The 17,118-nt window shown below is 41.4% G+C and overlaps 1 protein-coding gene across 2 annotated transcripts in view; it reads right to left on the reverse strand.

Moving 5' to 3' along the window:
* Positions 1–7,266: 7,266 nt before the first annotated feature.
* The window catches only part of cntn3a.1 (contactin 3a, tandem duplicate 1), an 84,965-nt gene continuing 75,113 nt past the window's right edge, over positions 7,267–17,118 (reverse strand). For both annotated transcript variants that reach the window (XM_077542326.1, XM_077542336.1), the window contains exons 17-23: positions 16,109–16,179; positions 15,569–15,803; positions 13,415–13,530; positions 12,997–13,183; positions 11,865–11,977; positions 10,006–10,174; positions 7,267–8,371 (exon numbers count right to left, since the gene is read on the reverse strand). In XM_077542326.1, coding sequence (XP_077398452.1) covers positions 8,280–8,371; positions 10,006–10,174; positions 11,865–11,977; positions 12,997–13,183; positions 13,415–13,530; positions 15,569–15,803; positions 16,109–16,179 — 983 coding nt within the window. In that variant the 3' untranslated portion in view covers positions 7,267–8,279. The remainder of the gene's footprint in view (positions 8,372–10,005; positions 10,175–11,864; positions 11,978–12,996; positions 13,184–13,414; positions 13,531–15,568; positions 15,804–16,108; positions 16,180–17,118) is intronic.

Here is a 17,118-nt window from a genome sequence, read left to right on the forward strand (position 1 = left end):
CTTGGCTGCCTCTTACCTGGCTTACTTTGTGTAGAGAAAGCATGTGCCAAACTCAAGGCCTGCTGCAGGCCCTGATCAGCAGCTTTCCACCCCCCGACTTAGTTCCAAACTGGCCATAAAAATTATTAATTGATAAAATATGGGATCCCAACGTATTAGGTACGTAAAAAAGGGTGCCACACACTCATGCCACATGCAAGTGTGTTAAAAAAACAATCTGTAGCTCAGCCTTTTCAAAAATATAAACCAGGTCACTACAATTTAGTTGAAAATCAGATATACAAACCCAATTCCCCAAAAATTGGGGCACTACATAAATTGTGAATAAAAACTTAATGCAATTATGTGGAAGTGCCAAATTGTAATATTTTATTTTGAATAGAACATAGAGAACAGGTCAAAAGTTTAAACTGAGAAAATGTATCATTTTAAAGGAAAACTATGTTGATTTTGAATTCCATGGTGTCAACAAATCTAAAAATTTTTTGGGACAATGCCATTTTCACCAGTGTGAGGCATCCCCTCTTCTTCTTACAACAGTCTGCAAACGTCTGGGGATCGAGGAGACAAGTTTCTCAAGTTTAGAAATAGGAATGCTGTCCCATTCTTGTCTAACACGCATCTCTCTAACTGTTCAACTGTCTTGTGCTTTCTTTGTTGCATCTTCCCCTTTATGATGCGCCAAATGTGCTCTAGAAGTGAAAGTGGACTGCAGGCTGGCCATTTCAATATCCGGATCCTTTTACTACGCAGCCATGATGTTGTAATTGGTGCTGCATGTGGTCTGGCATTATCATGTTGAGAAATGCAAGATCTTCTCTGAAAGTGATGATGCCTGGATGGGAGCATATGTTCTCCAATCTGAAAATACCTTTCTGCATTGAATTGCCGATGCCACACGCACTCATGCAATCCTATACCATCACAGATGCAGGCTTATAAACTGAGTGTTGATAACAACTTGGGTTGTCCTTGTCCTCTTTAATCAGTATGATATAGCGCCCCAGTTTTCCACAAAGAACTTCGAATCGTGATCCGTCTGAGCACAAAACAGGTTTCCACTTTGCCACACTCCATTTTAAATGACCCCTGGCTCAGAGAAACGCCTGCGCTTCTTGGTCTGCTTTAGAATTGGCTTCTTCTTTGTACTGTAGAATTTCAGCCGGCAACGGTGGCTGGCACGGTGGATTGTGTTTGCCCATAATGTTTTCTGGAAGTATTGCTGAGCCCTTTCTGTGATTTCCCTCACAGTAAGCAGTCCTGTTTGCGGTGCAGTGCCGTTTAAGGGCCCGAAGATCATGGACATCCAGTATGATTTTTCAGCCTTGACCCTTACACAAAGAGATTGTTTCAGAATCTCAGAATCTTTGGATGATGTTATGCACTGTAGATAATGACTACTTCAACCTTTTTGCAATTTTTCTCTGGTAAACACCTTTCTGATATTTCTCCACTATTTTTCCGCGCAACATTGGAGGAATTGGTGATTCTCTACCCATCTTCACTTCTGAGAGACAATGCCAGAGAAGCTCTTTTATACTCCAATCAAGTTGCCAATGGACCTCATTAGAGGTAACTGGTGCAATTGACTTTTCCAGCCTCTTATTGCTACCTGTCCCAACTTTTTTGAGATTTGTTGACGCCATGGAATTTACAATCAACATATTTTTTCCTTGAAATGATACATTTTCTCAGTTTAAACTTTTGACCTGTCACCTATCTTCTATTCTGAACAAAACATAGAAATTTGGCACTTCCACATAATTGCATTTAGTTTTTATTCACAATTTATATAGTGTCCCAACTTTTTGGGAATTGGGTTTGTACTATAAAATTTCAAAAGTAACTATTTATGGCAAATTTTGTCACTATAGTCAATATGAAGGCCGGTGGTTGTGTTTCTACTTAGCTAATGCTAAATGCTATCTTGGTTAACAGTTCATCAGCGCTAAACAACCAGTGAACTCGCCATTGTCCAACACTTTTTTTGCTCGGTCCCCATGTTGTGCCAATGTAGTTACCCCCCCAAAGAACTTGTATCCCCTGCCACTGCAACTTGAGATGATGATGCGTCTGTTCTGATTTTGGTGCGTCAAATTAATGATCCAATGTTTCCATGTCCCCATGCAATGTAATCACGCACTAGTCATTGCTGTTTCGTGCATTGAATGAGTATTTCTTTTCTTTTCTTTTTTGAGAGAGAGAGCTCAGTATTGTTTATTTGGTAATCTTACCGATTCGACATGTCATCATCATTGCTCTCTCTCTCTCTTTTTTTTTTGTATGTGCGTGCGCGGGTGTGTGTAAGCATATGTGCGTGCGTGTGAGTGTGTGCTCATTAATTCACCTAAAACCTATTAACTCTTTGACTGCCAGACGTTTTCAGAAACGGGATGTCGCCAGTGCCAGCCGATTTAAGCATTTTGACTGATTTTTCAAGGTCCACAGAAAATGTGTTTGGACTAAGGAAACGCACATACTACCAAATGAAAGATTGAACTCTCATCTTTCATCAGAAAAAAAAGTTTGTTTCTACCTTATTCCGTTCTTCAGTAATCAACAATAGAAAATGGTTAGTTTCACCAAAATGCTCTGTTTTGAAACAAAAAGCGGAGAAAAAGAGCTTTTTGTGAAACGATGTTATTTCATGTACTCTAGTGAATTCTACACTTCTTTTTGTCCATGAATGATGCCACAAACACCTAAATAGTGCTTTACTTCTGTAAAACGCTATCACCAACAATGAAAAAGTGTTTTTTGGTTGCAAAATACGTTTATTTCCATTCAACAGTGTAACACTTTGACAAAACAATTTCACAAACTATTTACAAATGTGTGCAACTGTGGTACTATTTACAATTATGTGGATGTTTCAAATACAGTTTTTCTTTTTGTAACGCTCCCATGCGTGCAAGGAGACGCAGCAGGATTTGCACAACAGATTAGTTTCACTTGCGATGGCTCCTTTCTCGTGCAGACGTTACACTTTCTTGACGGCCTTTTTTTCCGGGGAATAGCAAGTAGCAGACTGTACCCACTACTCCGATGAATATGCATTGGACTCGGGGCACTCTTCGTCGTCCGATTGAACGTCCGCCTGAGCGTGCTCGGTTGTGCTCCGCGTTTTCCGGTGTTAGCATCGCTAGCCCGTGAACCTTTATGACGCCGCGTCAGCGCTGCCAACTTCGGCGTCAACCTCGGAGTCACCATCATCATCATCGATGATGATCATCGTCGTCATCAATGTGCTCTTTAGCGTTGGTCGATGCCTTTCGTCTTTGAAAAAAAATCCCAAGTGTGAGCTGCTTGCAACCGGTCGCCATTGTTCGCTTCTTCAGCCATCTAGCTCCGCCTCACGTCTTCTACTGCCGCGTCAATGCTTCCAACCTCGGAGTCACCATCATCATCGATGATGATCATCGTCGTCATCAATGTGCTCTTTAGCGTTGGTCGATGCTTTTCGTCTTTGAAAAAAACTGCTCGAGCGTGAGCTGCTTGCAACCGGTCGCCATGTTCTCTTCCCTTCCCCAGCCATTGTCCCCTCTAGCTCCGCCTCACGTCTTCTACTGACGCCTACCCAATCTTGTCAAAAGAGAGTCATTGCTGCCATCTAGAGGCCAAAAATAGTCATTAGGCTAACTAGATCTGCTTGAAACTTTCACCACAGCTGGCCAAGGCTTTCCTCCACCCGTTTCAAAAAAAAAATTAAAAAAAAATTGGATGACGTCTTTTAACGTCATTGGCGGCCCTCCGTAGGTTTTTACTTGACGTCTTTTAACGTCCATGGCAGTCAAAGAGTTAAAAATCCCATACCGTTCACTTGAACCGAATACTTCAGAATCCCGCTAGAGTCGTGAAGGTGTCAGGAGACCCGAGGAAGGATCAAAGAAAAGTGAAATCCAGCACTGACCAGACATCACCTACTACCCACCGGCTTACCAACCAGAATCTTTTTCGCCAACCCCAGAATCATCTAAATTCCAACAAATTAGGGAGACCTCAAGAGACCAAAGGAAAGACTGAGAAAAGGAAGGAAGGATAGATGAAGCAGAGTGAGATCCACAGAAATCAGCCTCCACCGATTCAACGACCGGAGGAAGAAGCTGATTGTGTTTGAATTTCCGTAGATGCTGGTGTGGTGGCATGCATGAAAACCTCCACCAAAGAGGGGAGCCGTCGACCCCCGGCCAGGACAAAGCAAGCACAAACCCCCAGGGCCCACCAGGCACCCCACCGGCACACAGCCCCCGCTCCCCCCACGACCCCCCGCCCCCATCCACACCCGCCACAACCCAGCCGAAGCCGTCCCCAGCCCCCCCAACTCCCAGACGCACCGCCCCCACCCAGCCTCCCGTACCACTGCACCCCCCCCCCCCCCTACACATACACACCAAGCCACCACCACATCCCCGCCAGCCCCCCAAACCCCGGTGCCCCCCCGTACCCAGGCAACGGTGAAGGGCCGGACAGCGGAGCGGCGAGGGCACCCGCGCCCACCCCAACTCCAGCCGTGTGGTGGGGCTGAACACTGGGGGCGGAAGGGGAGATGGGAGTACCGAGAGACAGGCGTCACCCCCGAACCCCAGGCCCGGTGGGGAAAGGTCCCGGTCGTCACGCCAGCGTACCTAGTGAAAGCTAACCCTGTTACTGAGTTCGCCAGCTCGCCGACTGCCAAACTCTACCCCTACACCATGGATGTGACCCCACCAGAAGACGGTGTCTCCACCCCCAAACCCCCCCCCCCCACCCCCCCAAAGTGTGTGTTATGTGCCGTATGGGTCTATTAACAAAGTTTATTGTGCAAAACTAGTGCAGTGACTTAAGAGGAGCAACCAGCGGGCCTCTTCCAACCCGGTGGGGACAGGAGGCGCACCCGCCCCCAGCACCACCAACACCCCCGCCCACCTCACCCGACCCTGGTGGTCAGATGGAGACAGCACAGCGGGGCGATAGGGCTCGCCCCCGTATACTGGGGCCTGCCCGAGGTGCCAGGAGGCTCACTGTAGCGGGGCAGGCACAACACTACCACCTGCCTGCCCAGCCCCCGGAGCCCCAAGACCCGGGCCAGGGATGGAGCCCCTGGCCCAGGGGAGGGGGAGGAAGGCAGACAGGGGAGGGGGACGGGACGGTGGGAGGAGACGACAAGAAGGGCAAGCAGTGGCGGCAAGGCAGCAGGGAGAGGGGGGAGGAGGAGAAGGGACCGGAAGGAAGAGGAAGACGGCGGAAAGAGGCGAGGGGGGAGAGGCGGCAAGAGGGAGGAAGGGGGAGGAGAGAGGGAACCACGGGGCACCCCGGAGGCCCACCCGCCCCGTACCGCATCGCCGGGCACGGAGCGACGGACCGGGACGGACCGTGCCGCCCCGGACACCAGGGAGAGCACCACAATGCAGCACCCCCCAAGAGACCCAGGGAACGACCAAGACGGAGCCGCCACCCAGCAGCCAACAGAGTGGCAGAGCCACCCACACCCAGCCAGGGGGGACAGCACCTAGAAAGTTAACCCACTAGCATGCAGTGATTCCGAATATTAACCCTTAGTGCCCATTGGAAGTGAATCTTGAGGAGTTGGTGACTGTAAGGTGTCATTTGATGTGGTCTACTCGATCCTGCTGGCAACAACTGGGTTTCTGACTATAAAAATACAAGCATTAGTTACAAATTGCCAAATACAGAAACCGCAGTATAAGTTAACGTGATGTGGTGGCTCTCGCTAACATGCAGAGTTAAGTGACCAGATTTAGATTAAAAGATTCTATATACGTAAATCATGTTTGTATAAATTTTTAATGAGAATTTCTATAGATGTTTGAGATGTCCTACTGTGTGAATGCTACTTGCTTTTGCAAAACTGAAAATCAAAATCGCAAAAGTGTGTTCTTCATGTCTTTTAGTGAAAATAAAAGCAAGTGATGTTGCATTGCTTTCACTCAAAGCATGCATGCTGCCATGGCAGAGGATGACAAATGTCATTATTAGCATACTAAACCACTTCGTATGGGCATCCTTCATTTCGCAAAAAGAAGACTATTGATCTGCGATTGGCTGGCAACCAGTTCAGGGTGTACCCTGCCTACTGCCCTAAGCAAGCCCCCGTGACCCTTGTGAGGACAAGCGGTTAAGATAATGGATGGATGGAAAACTATTGATTTTTTACTGTAAAAAGTAGATATTTATCTTTTTCATTTTGAAATGTTATCAAATGTGTTCCTGGTCCTAAAAGACAAAATCTGTTTTGCATTTTTGTTCCCTGACTGTATCCAGTGCATGGAACCAAATACCGGTAATCATTTCTGATTTTCCATTTTTGTGGTTTTACAGTTCGAATGGGCTGCATGAGGGTGGGCAACATTTTTCTGAAGAGGGACCATTCAACTTTTTTTTTTTCATTTTCCTTTGAGCGCTTTTTCTTTTTTTGACTTCTTCTTAGGCTTGATTTGTTTTAAGAATTGCATGGCATTCTGAATCAAACACTCTCACAACCAACGGGCCAGAGATTTCTCACCACACTCACTGAATATTTCGAGGATGGAAATGGTAATCCAAATAATTGTGATCATACGTAGGATATATATGATCACTCAAAACAATATTGCATGTATAAGTTTAAGTTACACTCAGAAATCGCATAAAACACACGTTTTGCTTCTGTTAAATTGGACATTTAACATAGTAATATAAATGAATATAAAACACACTTAAAATGAAATATTTAAAAATATAAGAATTTGTCAATATACTCAAGGAAACTGAAGGAAAATACTTTAACTTCAAATAAAGAAATAATAATATAGCCTATAAAAAAAGAAATATGTTTGAATATTAAAATAAAAATTCATTACCGGCATAAGACGGGTATCCACATTACTTGATACAGTAAGAGAGATTGCCAGGTCATATACCGTCATTTTATTGTAAATGAAAAGAAATGCACAGCATGACTAGAAAGTTAATTCTTGGGACATTTGGAAAAGTTTTATTTGATTTAATAAATGTTTTTTTTTTTTTTTATGCAAACATCCTAAAATGACGGCTCATTAATGGGATAGACATAGCACAGCATACTGTCTTGCTGCAGGACTCCTCAATGAATCTCGTTCCAATGCCGTTTTCTTGACATTTTTGTAACAATTTGAAATTCCTGTGCAGAAAAGGGAGTTGAATGTCTTGAACAGTTTCAAGACAGTTTTGACTGCATAAAGACCAGCAGAAAAGCATCCCTCACATTTCAAGACTAATTTCATTAGTTATGAGAAAAGGACCAAGGAGGAAAATGGCATTATGTTTATTAAACCCTTGTTGAAAATTTGCCAAACCCAATCTGATAAAAGCAAATGCCAAATAATCCATATTCCGTAAGAAACCTAGAAAGGCCAACAGTCTCTCATGATGAAAGACAGGAGAAAGGTTTGTTGTTGAGAGCCCACATTGCCCCAAAGAACGTAGAACATACAATACAACATGGAGAAACAAATTAGGAGCAGAAATGAACAAATATTGACAACAACATGGATCCTAATCAGAAGACTTAAGGCTCAATTGGGACCTGAGGATTCCATACATCGAGTGTACAACTCTCAGCGTGCCGTCATTATGCACTTGGTGAGGAGGGAATATGGAGGAGGGAAAGTAAGACATTGATTCACCAGCGCTCGCACCATCAGCAGGTTTGGCCTTGTCATGTCTATGAATCACAACTTTGGTTCCAGTCTGTTTTATGGCTGATGGGATGCAGCCTGAAAACAAAAAAGCATCAATAAGATCCAGGTAAAGTCACAGAGGTCCCAATTTGGAGTTTGTCAGAGAAAAATGGGCTTCCTTGTTTCATTTCATTTTGTTGTGTTCCAAAACACAGTCTAAATGAGCAAGAGGGATTTTTTCATTAATCACTCTCAACTAGAATGTCCCTTGTTTCAGTTTTTCGTCTAAAAGTTTGTCTCAACCCCATACACCAGAAAGAAAATCCAGGAAAATTCCACAAGTACACGACCTCCAATACATGACACTATCCATATATTAGAAGTGAGGAAAGAACAAAAAACATCCAGAGCGTCTGCAGGTCAATTTCTGTCACATCGGTGCCCTCTTAAAGGGCCAGCTCCTTTAAATGACTCCTTAACACAGGATGATGCGCGTTCTTCACAAGGCGATCTTTTGCAGCTAGAATAGGATAGAAGTCACATTCGGGTGGGAAGCAGGTAAAAAGTGAAGACGAGGCTCCCTGTTGAACCTGCTCATTGCCTTGCTGTTCCGCTGCGGCGCTGACTTCCTGCATACATCGGTCATAGCACGGTCCTGGCTGTGAGGATGAGAGCTGCAAGGTTGGCCACAGGAAGTGATGAGCACACGGAGGCCGCTCCCGTGGCGATGGAGTCTTAAAAAAACAAGAACAAACAAAAAACATGTATGATGGAACCTTTGCCAACTCAACAACTGGGACACCTGCAAATAAGATCTACCTTGTAAGATGTAGCGAAAATCTTCAAATTAGGGGTGTTAGGCGTTTAATTTTTTTTATCGTAATTAATGGCATGACTTAAACTCAGGATTAATCACAAATTTTATATCTGTTCTAAATGTACAATACAATGTTTTCCCCTAAGTTTTCATACTCTTATTTAAAAGTAGAAAAAATGTTAAACTAATAGAAATATGGTTGCATGTTTAGTCATTCATACGTAATTTCATAAGAATTCATAAAATGTTGTTAAAATTAAAAGGGTGTCCTGTACTGTATACTATAAACATGTTTTCTCCACTGCAATGAAGGTTTCAAATCGTATTTTTGTAGAATATTTTGGATTTACAAAATTGTACTTTTTTTTTTCCTCCCAATGCATTTCAATGGGTGTGTGTGTTATGACACAACAATTATTAGGTTATGTTTATGTTTGACAATGTTACCTTTCCAAAATTACCCAGCCACATTTCCAGTGTAACTTATACCAGAAGTCTACTCCTTTTTGAACCCTATCCGTACCGCGCCTCCCTGACAGGAACCGAGCATTATTAATTTTGTGAAGGACACCTTTTATTGCTTCTTATTTTATTGGAATAAAGCTCTTGTACTGGATCTCACTCCATCGTTCAAGCGTCAGAAAGCCTATACATGGAGATGTATTACTCGAGCCACTGGGTGGCAGTAGTGTGTCATGTACAATTTTAGAGCAACCTGACAAAGTTGCAGTTGAAAAATAAAACACAAAAAACAAAATACTTAACACAGAGTCCTTCGATATATGTTTGCAAATATTATTTGTACTTCTGACTGTGCAGATGTAAATAGATAAAATTGAGTCTTAAAATATTTGAGAGGATCCTTTAGAAAGAGTTTGGCAAAATAGTTCATGAAACGGGCGCAGATGGGATTGTGGAACTGGGGGCAGGGGCAGGGGCATTGCGGCACTCCCGGTTCAAGATGGCGACCATGATGCACGTCAATCAAAGTCCAGGCTTCATTTTGTGTTACCTAGGATGTTCAATTCCACTTTTTTCTAGACCACTGTTGAGTGATCACTGATACAGATACCAGTTCCAACACCACTTGTGCTTTTGATGCATAATTTCCACACCTCCCTAAAAAAAAGGACCTATATATCCCACTACAGAATTTTTCCTTAAAATTGCATGAAATTAATGGCAACTTCTTATTCTTATAATTTCTAATTCCTGATCGTAAAATGTCGACAAGAGGCCAGCCGATGTTGGTATCCGAGGTAGTGCAATCGTCATGAAAGTGGGGTTTGACATGCCCCCTCCCCGTGCCACCTGCCACCTGTACTCATGTCAAGAACCAAGTGGGCGTCTGAGAATCTGTGCACATTCTGCTTTTAAGGGCTATTGTCATGTTTTGTAAATTTTTTTAAATTTTTTATATAAATCGGTCCCTCATCCACTCTCACTGCAAAGTTGTGTTTCCCGTTAAATGATTCCATGTGAAGCAGCAACCGTGACGGGAAATGTTTTGTTTGCGTGTTTCATGTATCATGTATCAGGAGACTGTCCAACCTGCTATCTTGGGGATTCTAATCAGGCGACTGCTGATGCCCTCCCCGCCTTCGCTGAAAGGTTTAATCTGGATGACGTAGTCCTCATTGACGGGCAGCGATAACTCTAAGGATGTGGTGTTGGTCTCCACCACACTGGGACGGCTGTGTTTGTCCTGGCTGTACATCACCTGTGGGATGAACACAATCAGCTTGCTTTCAATACAATGAAACAAATATAGAGACAGATGACAAAGCTCGATGGTGAACGCTACTCGACACCTCATTAGGAACAACTCCACAATCAAATGCATTGTTCCCCAACCATTATTGAGTCAAAACTTAGATCAGAAAAATGTCAAGGCACACTGCCAAACAAAAATAGCAATAAATAAAAAAATAAATAAATCCATACTGGAGTAATGATAATCTAGTCTCGATTTACACACAAATTCACTATACACTGATAAAAATGCTTTTTTTGCATTTGTAAATTTTACCTTAGTTTCTTACTTGTAGTTAATTTTTTTTCAGTTATTCACGTTTACGTAAAAACATTAGTTATATTTCAATGTGCAATGCCTTTTTTTATGTAATATTTTGTTACAGCAAATGTTGAGGTAAATTTTAAATTGAATTAATAATTAAGATTTACTCAATTAATGTGCTTAATTTTATTTTTTATTTCAATTTGTTTTTTTAAAAAAAAGACTGAAACTTGGGAGTTGTCTTTTTTTTTTTTTTGCACTTCGGTTAATTTATTATAAATGAATCCTAAGATTGGGGTAAATTGTATTTTATTTTGTAATTTGACTCTTTTGCATTGTGACTGTTTTGCTTTTTTCAGAACTAAACAAACAGGCTTTCTTTAAAACTATCTGTCATTAGTTCATTAGAGGCGGCATGGTGGCTGACTGGTTGTCACGTCCAATTCCTAGTGCAGAGGACGTGAGATCGAGTCCTTCCTGGGTAGAGTTTGCATGTTCTCCCCGTGCCTCGTCGGTTTCCTCAAACATTCCGAAAAACATGCATGGTAGTTTAATTGAAGTGTCTAAATTATCCCTAGGTGAGATTGTGCGTGTGTATGGTTGTTCGTATTCATTTCAACAAATTTAGTAACAGTACGAAGATGTATTGGGTTAAGAGCTTAGTATAATTAGGGAAGGGGAATTAATAAGCTACGGCTTCATCCAGTCAAATAAAAAAAGTTAATGCAATTACTATTTGTTTCATATTGGTAATCATTTAATGTTTTTAAGATTTACTAAATAGGCAATGGCTACGACCTAATTATAATAACTAAATCTTACTACATTACCGTAAAAAACGTTATAATTACATTTAGTCAGAGTTACTTAATATTTTCCTACATGTAATCTTTAGTTGCATCATGTAAATGTTACTTAATTCTGATGAGTGCGATCGATATACATGATATTGAGCAGTAGAATTTACTTAATAGGAGTGAGTGCAAATACTAGCATTTTTTTTTTAAGTAAATCTTACAAGTTGTTTTTTACATTGTAGTATGAAATCTGAGGCTGGCTAGTTGAACACAATACTATTATGAAGAACTCACCTGCTCATGAACAGTAGATTGTAATCATTCTGAAATGAATATGAATTCAGAATATATTGATTCATTACATTATTATATATACGAATAGAAATATTTACCCCCTTGTTTGTGTTTTACTTCAGCCCCGCCCTTCTCTCTGTGTCAGTAATTGAGTGGTTTTCCTGTCTTTGCGTTCCACTAAACTCTATCTAGACTGTGCCAATTGTGTTTTTCATGCTTCTGCCTGCATTGAATTACCATTGATGTAGTGCTGAGTTAGTTTATTCTCTTGTTGTTAAAGTGCAAGGCTTTACACTCATTACCTTATAACCCGTAACTTCAGACTCATTGTCCAGAGCGTGTACTTGGTCCCAGTGCAGGATGACCTTGGAGTTGGAAGTGTTCCACATGATTTTGGCGGGGGCCTGACTGGGCGCTAGTGTGGGAGGGAGAAAGTTGGAGAGGGGAGGAGAAGAGGCGGTAGTGAGGGGATAAAAACAACAAGGAAGCCAATCAATAAACATTAAAGTCAAGAACCAACTCAGCTTGAAGGATATTTCTCATTAACGGTTGAACAGTGACTCGGGTGGTGTAGGAGTAGCAGGCTTTGTTTACTTGCAAAAGGGATGAGGTGACTTGTTTAGCAAATATCAAAACCATTGTGATTATTATTTGTTCTTGTTGACAATAATATTCATCGTTTATCGTCCAACTATCCAATGCACGAGGCTCAAGAGTGACGGCTCTGTTTTAATGCAGGCATTTTGTGACATGCAAACAACATGTGCAGTGTGGCCCAACACTGACTGCCAGATCTTCTTTAAGCATAATTTGCATTATGGAGGAGACGGTCCATTAAATTAGCTACATAATAAACTGACAAAATAGAAGGTTGGTGGCTGTTACATAATTTTCACTCCTGCTAGCTGCAAGACTAATACGGTCAAACAAGGTGTAATAGGGAGTCAAAAGGGGCGTAACAAATCAACGTGTAATTCAACTATGAACTAATATGAATTGTGGACTGAGATCAATGTTGTTTTGCTGATCATGTAGATATCTAAACGCTGGCAAACTTATTAGCGTGTCAATAACTCTAAATCTCTTCAGCCTCTAACCTTCAGAGCACATTTTTTTCAGCTATTTTACTGATCGTCACAGTCTATTTGTTATCTAATAAAATTTGGGAGGCTGCCTTTATTTAATAAGAGCATTTTAAAGGTTGAATCTCAGGTTCTCAACTGGCTCTTGTTGCTATAAAGTACTGTATTTTATTCTGGGAATGAAATATTTGTCTAGTGGTGTCTGTTATTTTAAAAATAACCTTATAATAAATAACCAATCAAATGTTTGAATTGTTCCTACTGTCCACACACACAAAGAAGAACCCAACAAAAATCACACAGACCAATGAACACAGTGTTTTGTCAGTTATGTTATAAAAGAAGTTCTTACGAGGTTTCTTGGTGGTGACATTGACAATGTTGCTCTGTGGACCCACTCCGGCGCTGTTATAAGCCCGCAGAGATATCAAATAGGTACTGCTGCCCTCCAGGTCCCTGATGTGCACTGAAGTCTTATTCCCCACCGTCCTAATCACACTGGCTGCCTCCTGCTTCTCCTTTAGCCCCCAGTACTGCAACTAAAAACACACACAGCACAACAAAAACTACACGTCATTGTCCTGCATCCACAGTATAACCCACAAATAGACAGTTTAAATATATGTTGTGCTGTCTGGATAAAATAACATATGGGTCTCTTCATCAATATACTCGCCACAAAGTGTTCTAATAAAATTCAACTAAAAAGCAAGAAAAAGCTCTCATTTTGTTTGTACAATTGCTATTGTGTGGGCATGCGCTGGTTTGACCTCATAGCCCAGGATGCGTCTGCGGTGGTTGCTCCAGGCCAGAGGCTTCCAGGTGACCTCCACCGTAGATGCTGAGATGCTCTTCGCCCTCAGCCTCCCTGGTGCTCTGCTGGGCTCTGAAACGTACACAAGACCGTCCACGTGGTAAAGAAGACATTTACTTGCTTGAAACAAAAACTAACACTTTATTATTCAAATTCTTCTTCTATTCTATGACATTTAAACATTCTCTAACTTTGCTAGTTTGCATAAAAGTGCAGCAGTTTAAGAAAAATAAAGAAAACAATGTTGTTGTTTTTAAACGCTCTGCTAACTTTAAACTTATGTCATAAAAAGATGACGTAAAAAGCCAAATGAATGGAGAGCAGGGTGTAGAATGAAAGGTTATTTCTCTTTTAGGCTCTTAATTAATGACGTAGATCAAAATACAAACAATCTCAGAATAACATACAAAATGGATCTTGCAATAATTGGTATTGTCAAAAGCTACTCATGACGCATGGCAAATTGATTCACAGTAAAGGACTTAGTTGACCTCAGTTAACAGTGAATACTGTAGAGAGTGGATGATAAAGAATCCCCACCTTAAACATTAGAAAATGCATAAAAGTAAGAAAAAAGGACTTTATTTTTTCATGTCAGTCCAAAGTATATGGAGATTTGTGCGTTGTGTGCAACTGTAGGCAGCACAATGTGCTGGCAACCTTCTTATTTTGGTTACCGTGCCATCCACAAACATGCCAACACTTTGCTGTAGCTTTGCTGTAGGCTACCTAGGATGCGTTCGGAAATTCAATGTGGTGCCCTAACACGTCTCTGAGAGTGGGAGAATTCTGAGAGACAAGAGTGTGGTTTCCTTCTCTGAATTAATGAACGCACCTGTGTTTTTTGTTGTTGATGTGACTAGTGATATTACAGTAAACATTTGATGCCCTGGCTTTTTTTTTTCTCTAAACATTAGGAGTGGTGCAGAGCACGCTTGGAGAATACTTCCAAACGCACCTCTACAGTTCATATCAATGATGCCAGCCCACCTGGGAAAAATAAAAAAAATTGTCATTGGGCTTATTTTGTCCACTTCGCAGTAGTGCTAGGTTAAGAGGGCGGGGTGAGGAGGAAACAGTATTGTGGTCGTGATTGGAATGGGAGTGGCTGGAAAAAAAAAAAGCACACCTCTCTCACTTCCATTTTGCAACTCGTTTCACACTAGAATTGGGTGCACATTTGATATTTTCAGTGTGTATGCGCACCTGTACACCACTTCTGCACCCCTGCCAATGGGTGAAAATGAACAATGTTCAAACCCATCCATCCATCCTCTTAACCGCTTTTCCTCACAAGGGTCACGGGGGCGCTGGAGCCTATCCCAGCTGGCAGAAGGCGGGGTACACCCTGAACTGGTTGCCAGCCAATCGCAGCAATATTCAAATCATTTTTTTTAAAATATAGTTTTGACCCTTCTATATGATTTAAACACATCTTAACAGTAAAACACACTTTTTAACAGATTGTAACTGAATTTAAATACACGCAAAAAAATCAAATTAAAACATAACATGTAACATAGAAACAGATAGAAAATACAATATTGTGGTGTCTAAGTGGGTTTAAGAGGCAGGTCATGGTGGTGTGGTGTGTGATATCATCAATATTATGTATTTAACTGTGTCCCCCGGCATCGAGTAAGCACATAACATAAGAAAAAATGATCGCTTAAAACTATCTATGTTTTATTGGGGGTTGGGATTGGTGAACACAGAATAACAAATTATCTGAATGATGTTAGCTACTTTTTGCGCAGGTGGCGTGTTCTGATTCCTACTAGATGAGTGTGGGAATTTGAGAGTGAACGGCTGTCTATATACTGGCGATCAGTCCAGGATCTGTTCTAATTTCACCCAAAGTCAGCTGGGATACACTTCAGCTCACTAAACAGGACATGCGATATAGAAAATGGGTGGATGAACAAAAAGAACGAGTACAGAAGCAAGAAAATATCAGAAACATAGGATATGAAGGAGGCCCCAGCTGCTTTATGTTCTCTGAAGCGAGTCTCACTGTCACACACTACGCACCAGTAATCTGATGCTATATGCTGCGTAGTTGCGTGTGTGCAACTGCGCACGTTTGTTTCACTACACTTGTTGTACACACCTTCCTCTGCTGAGTAGACGGTAGCCACTGGACTAAAAGGCCCTTCTCCATTGTTGTTGTAAACCCCGACTTTGATTTGGTAAGAGGAGTAAGGGGGGATGCTGTCATTCTTGAAGACGTATCTGGAGGCGTCAGGGGATGTGACAGCAGCCTGCATCCAGCCCTGTGTGCCCAGTGGGCGGAAAGCCACCACATAGCCAAAACCGGGGCCGCTCTGCAGCTCCTCTGGAACAGGCTAGAGAAGGATAAGATGACTCACAGGGATGACTCAAGAAAGTGATTTAAAAAAAAAGTTATTAATACTAAGCATTGGAATAGAGAGGAATACGGCTGAGGGTGATGCTGAAATTGCAAGTACTTATCACCCTGCCTGAGTAGCTTTATACTGCGGAGCGGGAAAAAAAAAGTGACTATTTGAACAGGCCTCGAGCATTAATCTTTATGTGGCAGTTCACATTTAAAAAAAAAATACAGAATGTGCTGAAATGCCTTTTAAGGAAACCACAAAATAGTCCACTCACTCGGAAAAAAAGACTTTACCTCCCAAGTGATGACCAGTTCTGAACGTCCCCCTCCACCACCATTCACTCTAGCTGGAGACACCCTGGGAACTAAAAGTGAATGAACTTGAACCGAGAGGATTAGATGCCGTGTGTAGTTAATAAAGAAAAAAAAAACATCCTTTTTAATCAATGTAATGTTTTCATCAGTACAGTTTCAGAAATGTTATCCATGTTCTGTACTGTATTTGAAATTCATACAACATCACCACCAACTGAAAATGCAAGGTATTCAGCTATTTAGGCTTTTCATTACACTTCCCTTTACAAAGGCAAGTGAAGCTGCTAAATGTGCTTGGCCATCTACAGGAGTGAACTTTTACATAATCTGCATGAGGAAGCGGCACAATAGAGTTCTTTCAGGATATCTAAAGTAGGGTTTGACTGATTTTTTGAGGCCGATGCCGATACCGATTGTGGGCAGAAAAAAAAAACAGATTATCGATTAATCTGCCGATTATTTAAAAATATATATAAAGCATAAAATCACCCCTCCCCCCGCTCCCATTCCTTTTCAATGGGTGTCACTTACGTACAAACATTCCCTATTAAGATTTACTCTGCTTTGAATGACAAGTTCATAGTATGACCTTAACAAATTTCATGAACTAATCAAGGTTATTGTATAGATTTACGAGTCAATAATAAAACCATTCTTCACAACTGCTGTAAAGCAACCTTTTCTTTTATATATTTTTATCTTGTGTTATTTTCTCAAACCTTGGGACTTACTGTGGAAATGTGTTTTAAGACTAAAGAAAAAAATTTTAAGAAAAAAAATCCTTGGATTTGCATCCTTGAATTTTTCAACTTTAAATATAACTTGAAAGGACAATGACAAAATAAAACAATACGAAAGGGAAATAGGAATAGAATAAACAGAAATAATTGCAACTGAAAAAAACAGTAAGAACAAATACTGACTGTTCCTGCGCGTTTTGGCTTCTTGGGGGCAGTGTGGTGCCGTACATCCATGGCATACACAGTTAA

The sequence above is a fragment of the Vanacampus margaritifer genome, chromosome 1, assembly GCF_051991255.1.
Source record: "Vanacampus margaritifer isolate UIUO_Vmar chromosome 1, RoL_Vmar_1.0, whole genome shotgun sequence".
NCBI lineage: Eukaryota > Metazoa > Chordata > Actinopteri > Syngnathiformes > Syngnathidae > Vanacampus > Vanacampus margaritifer.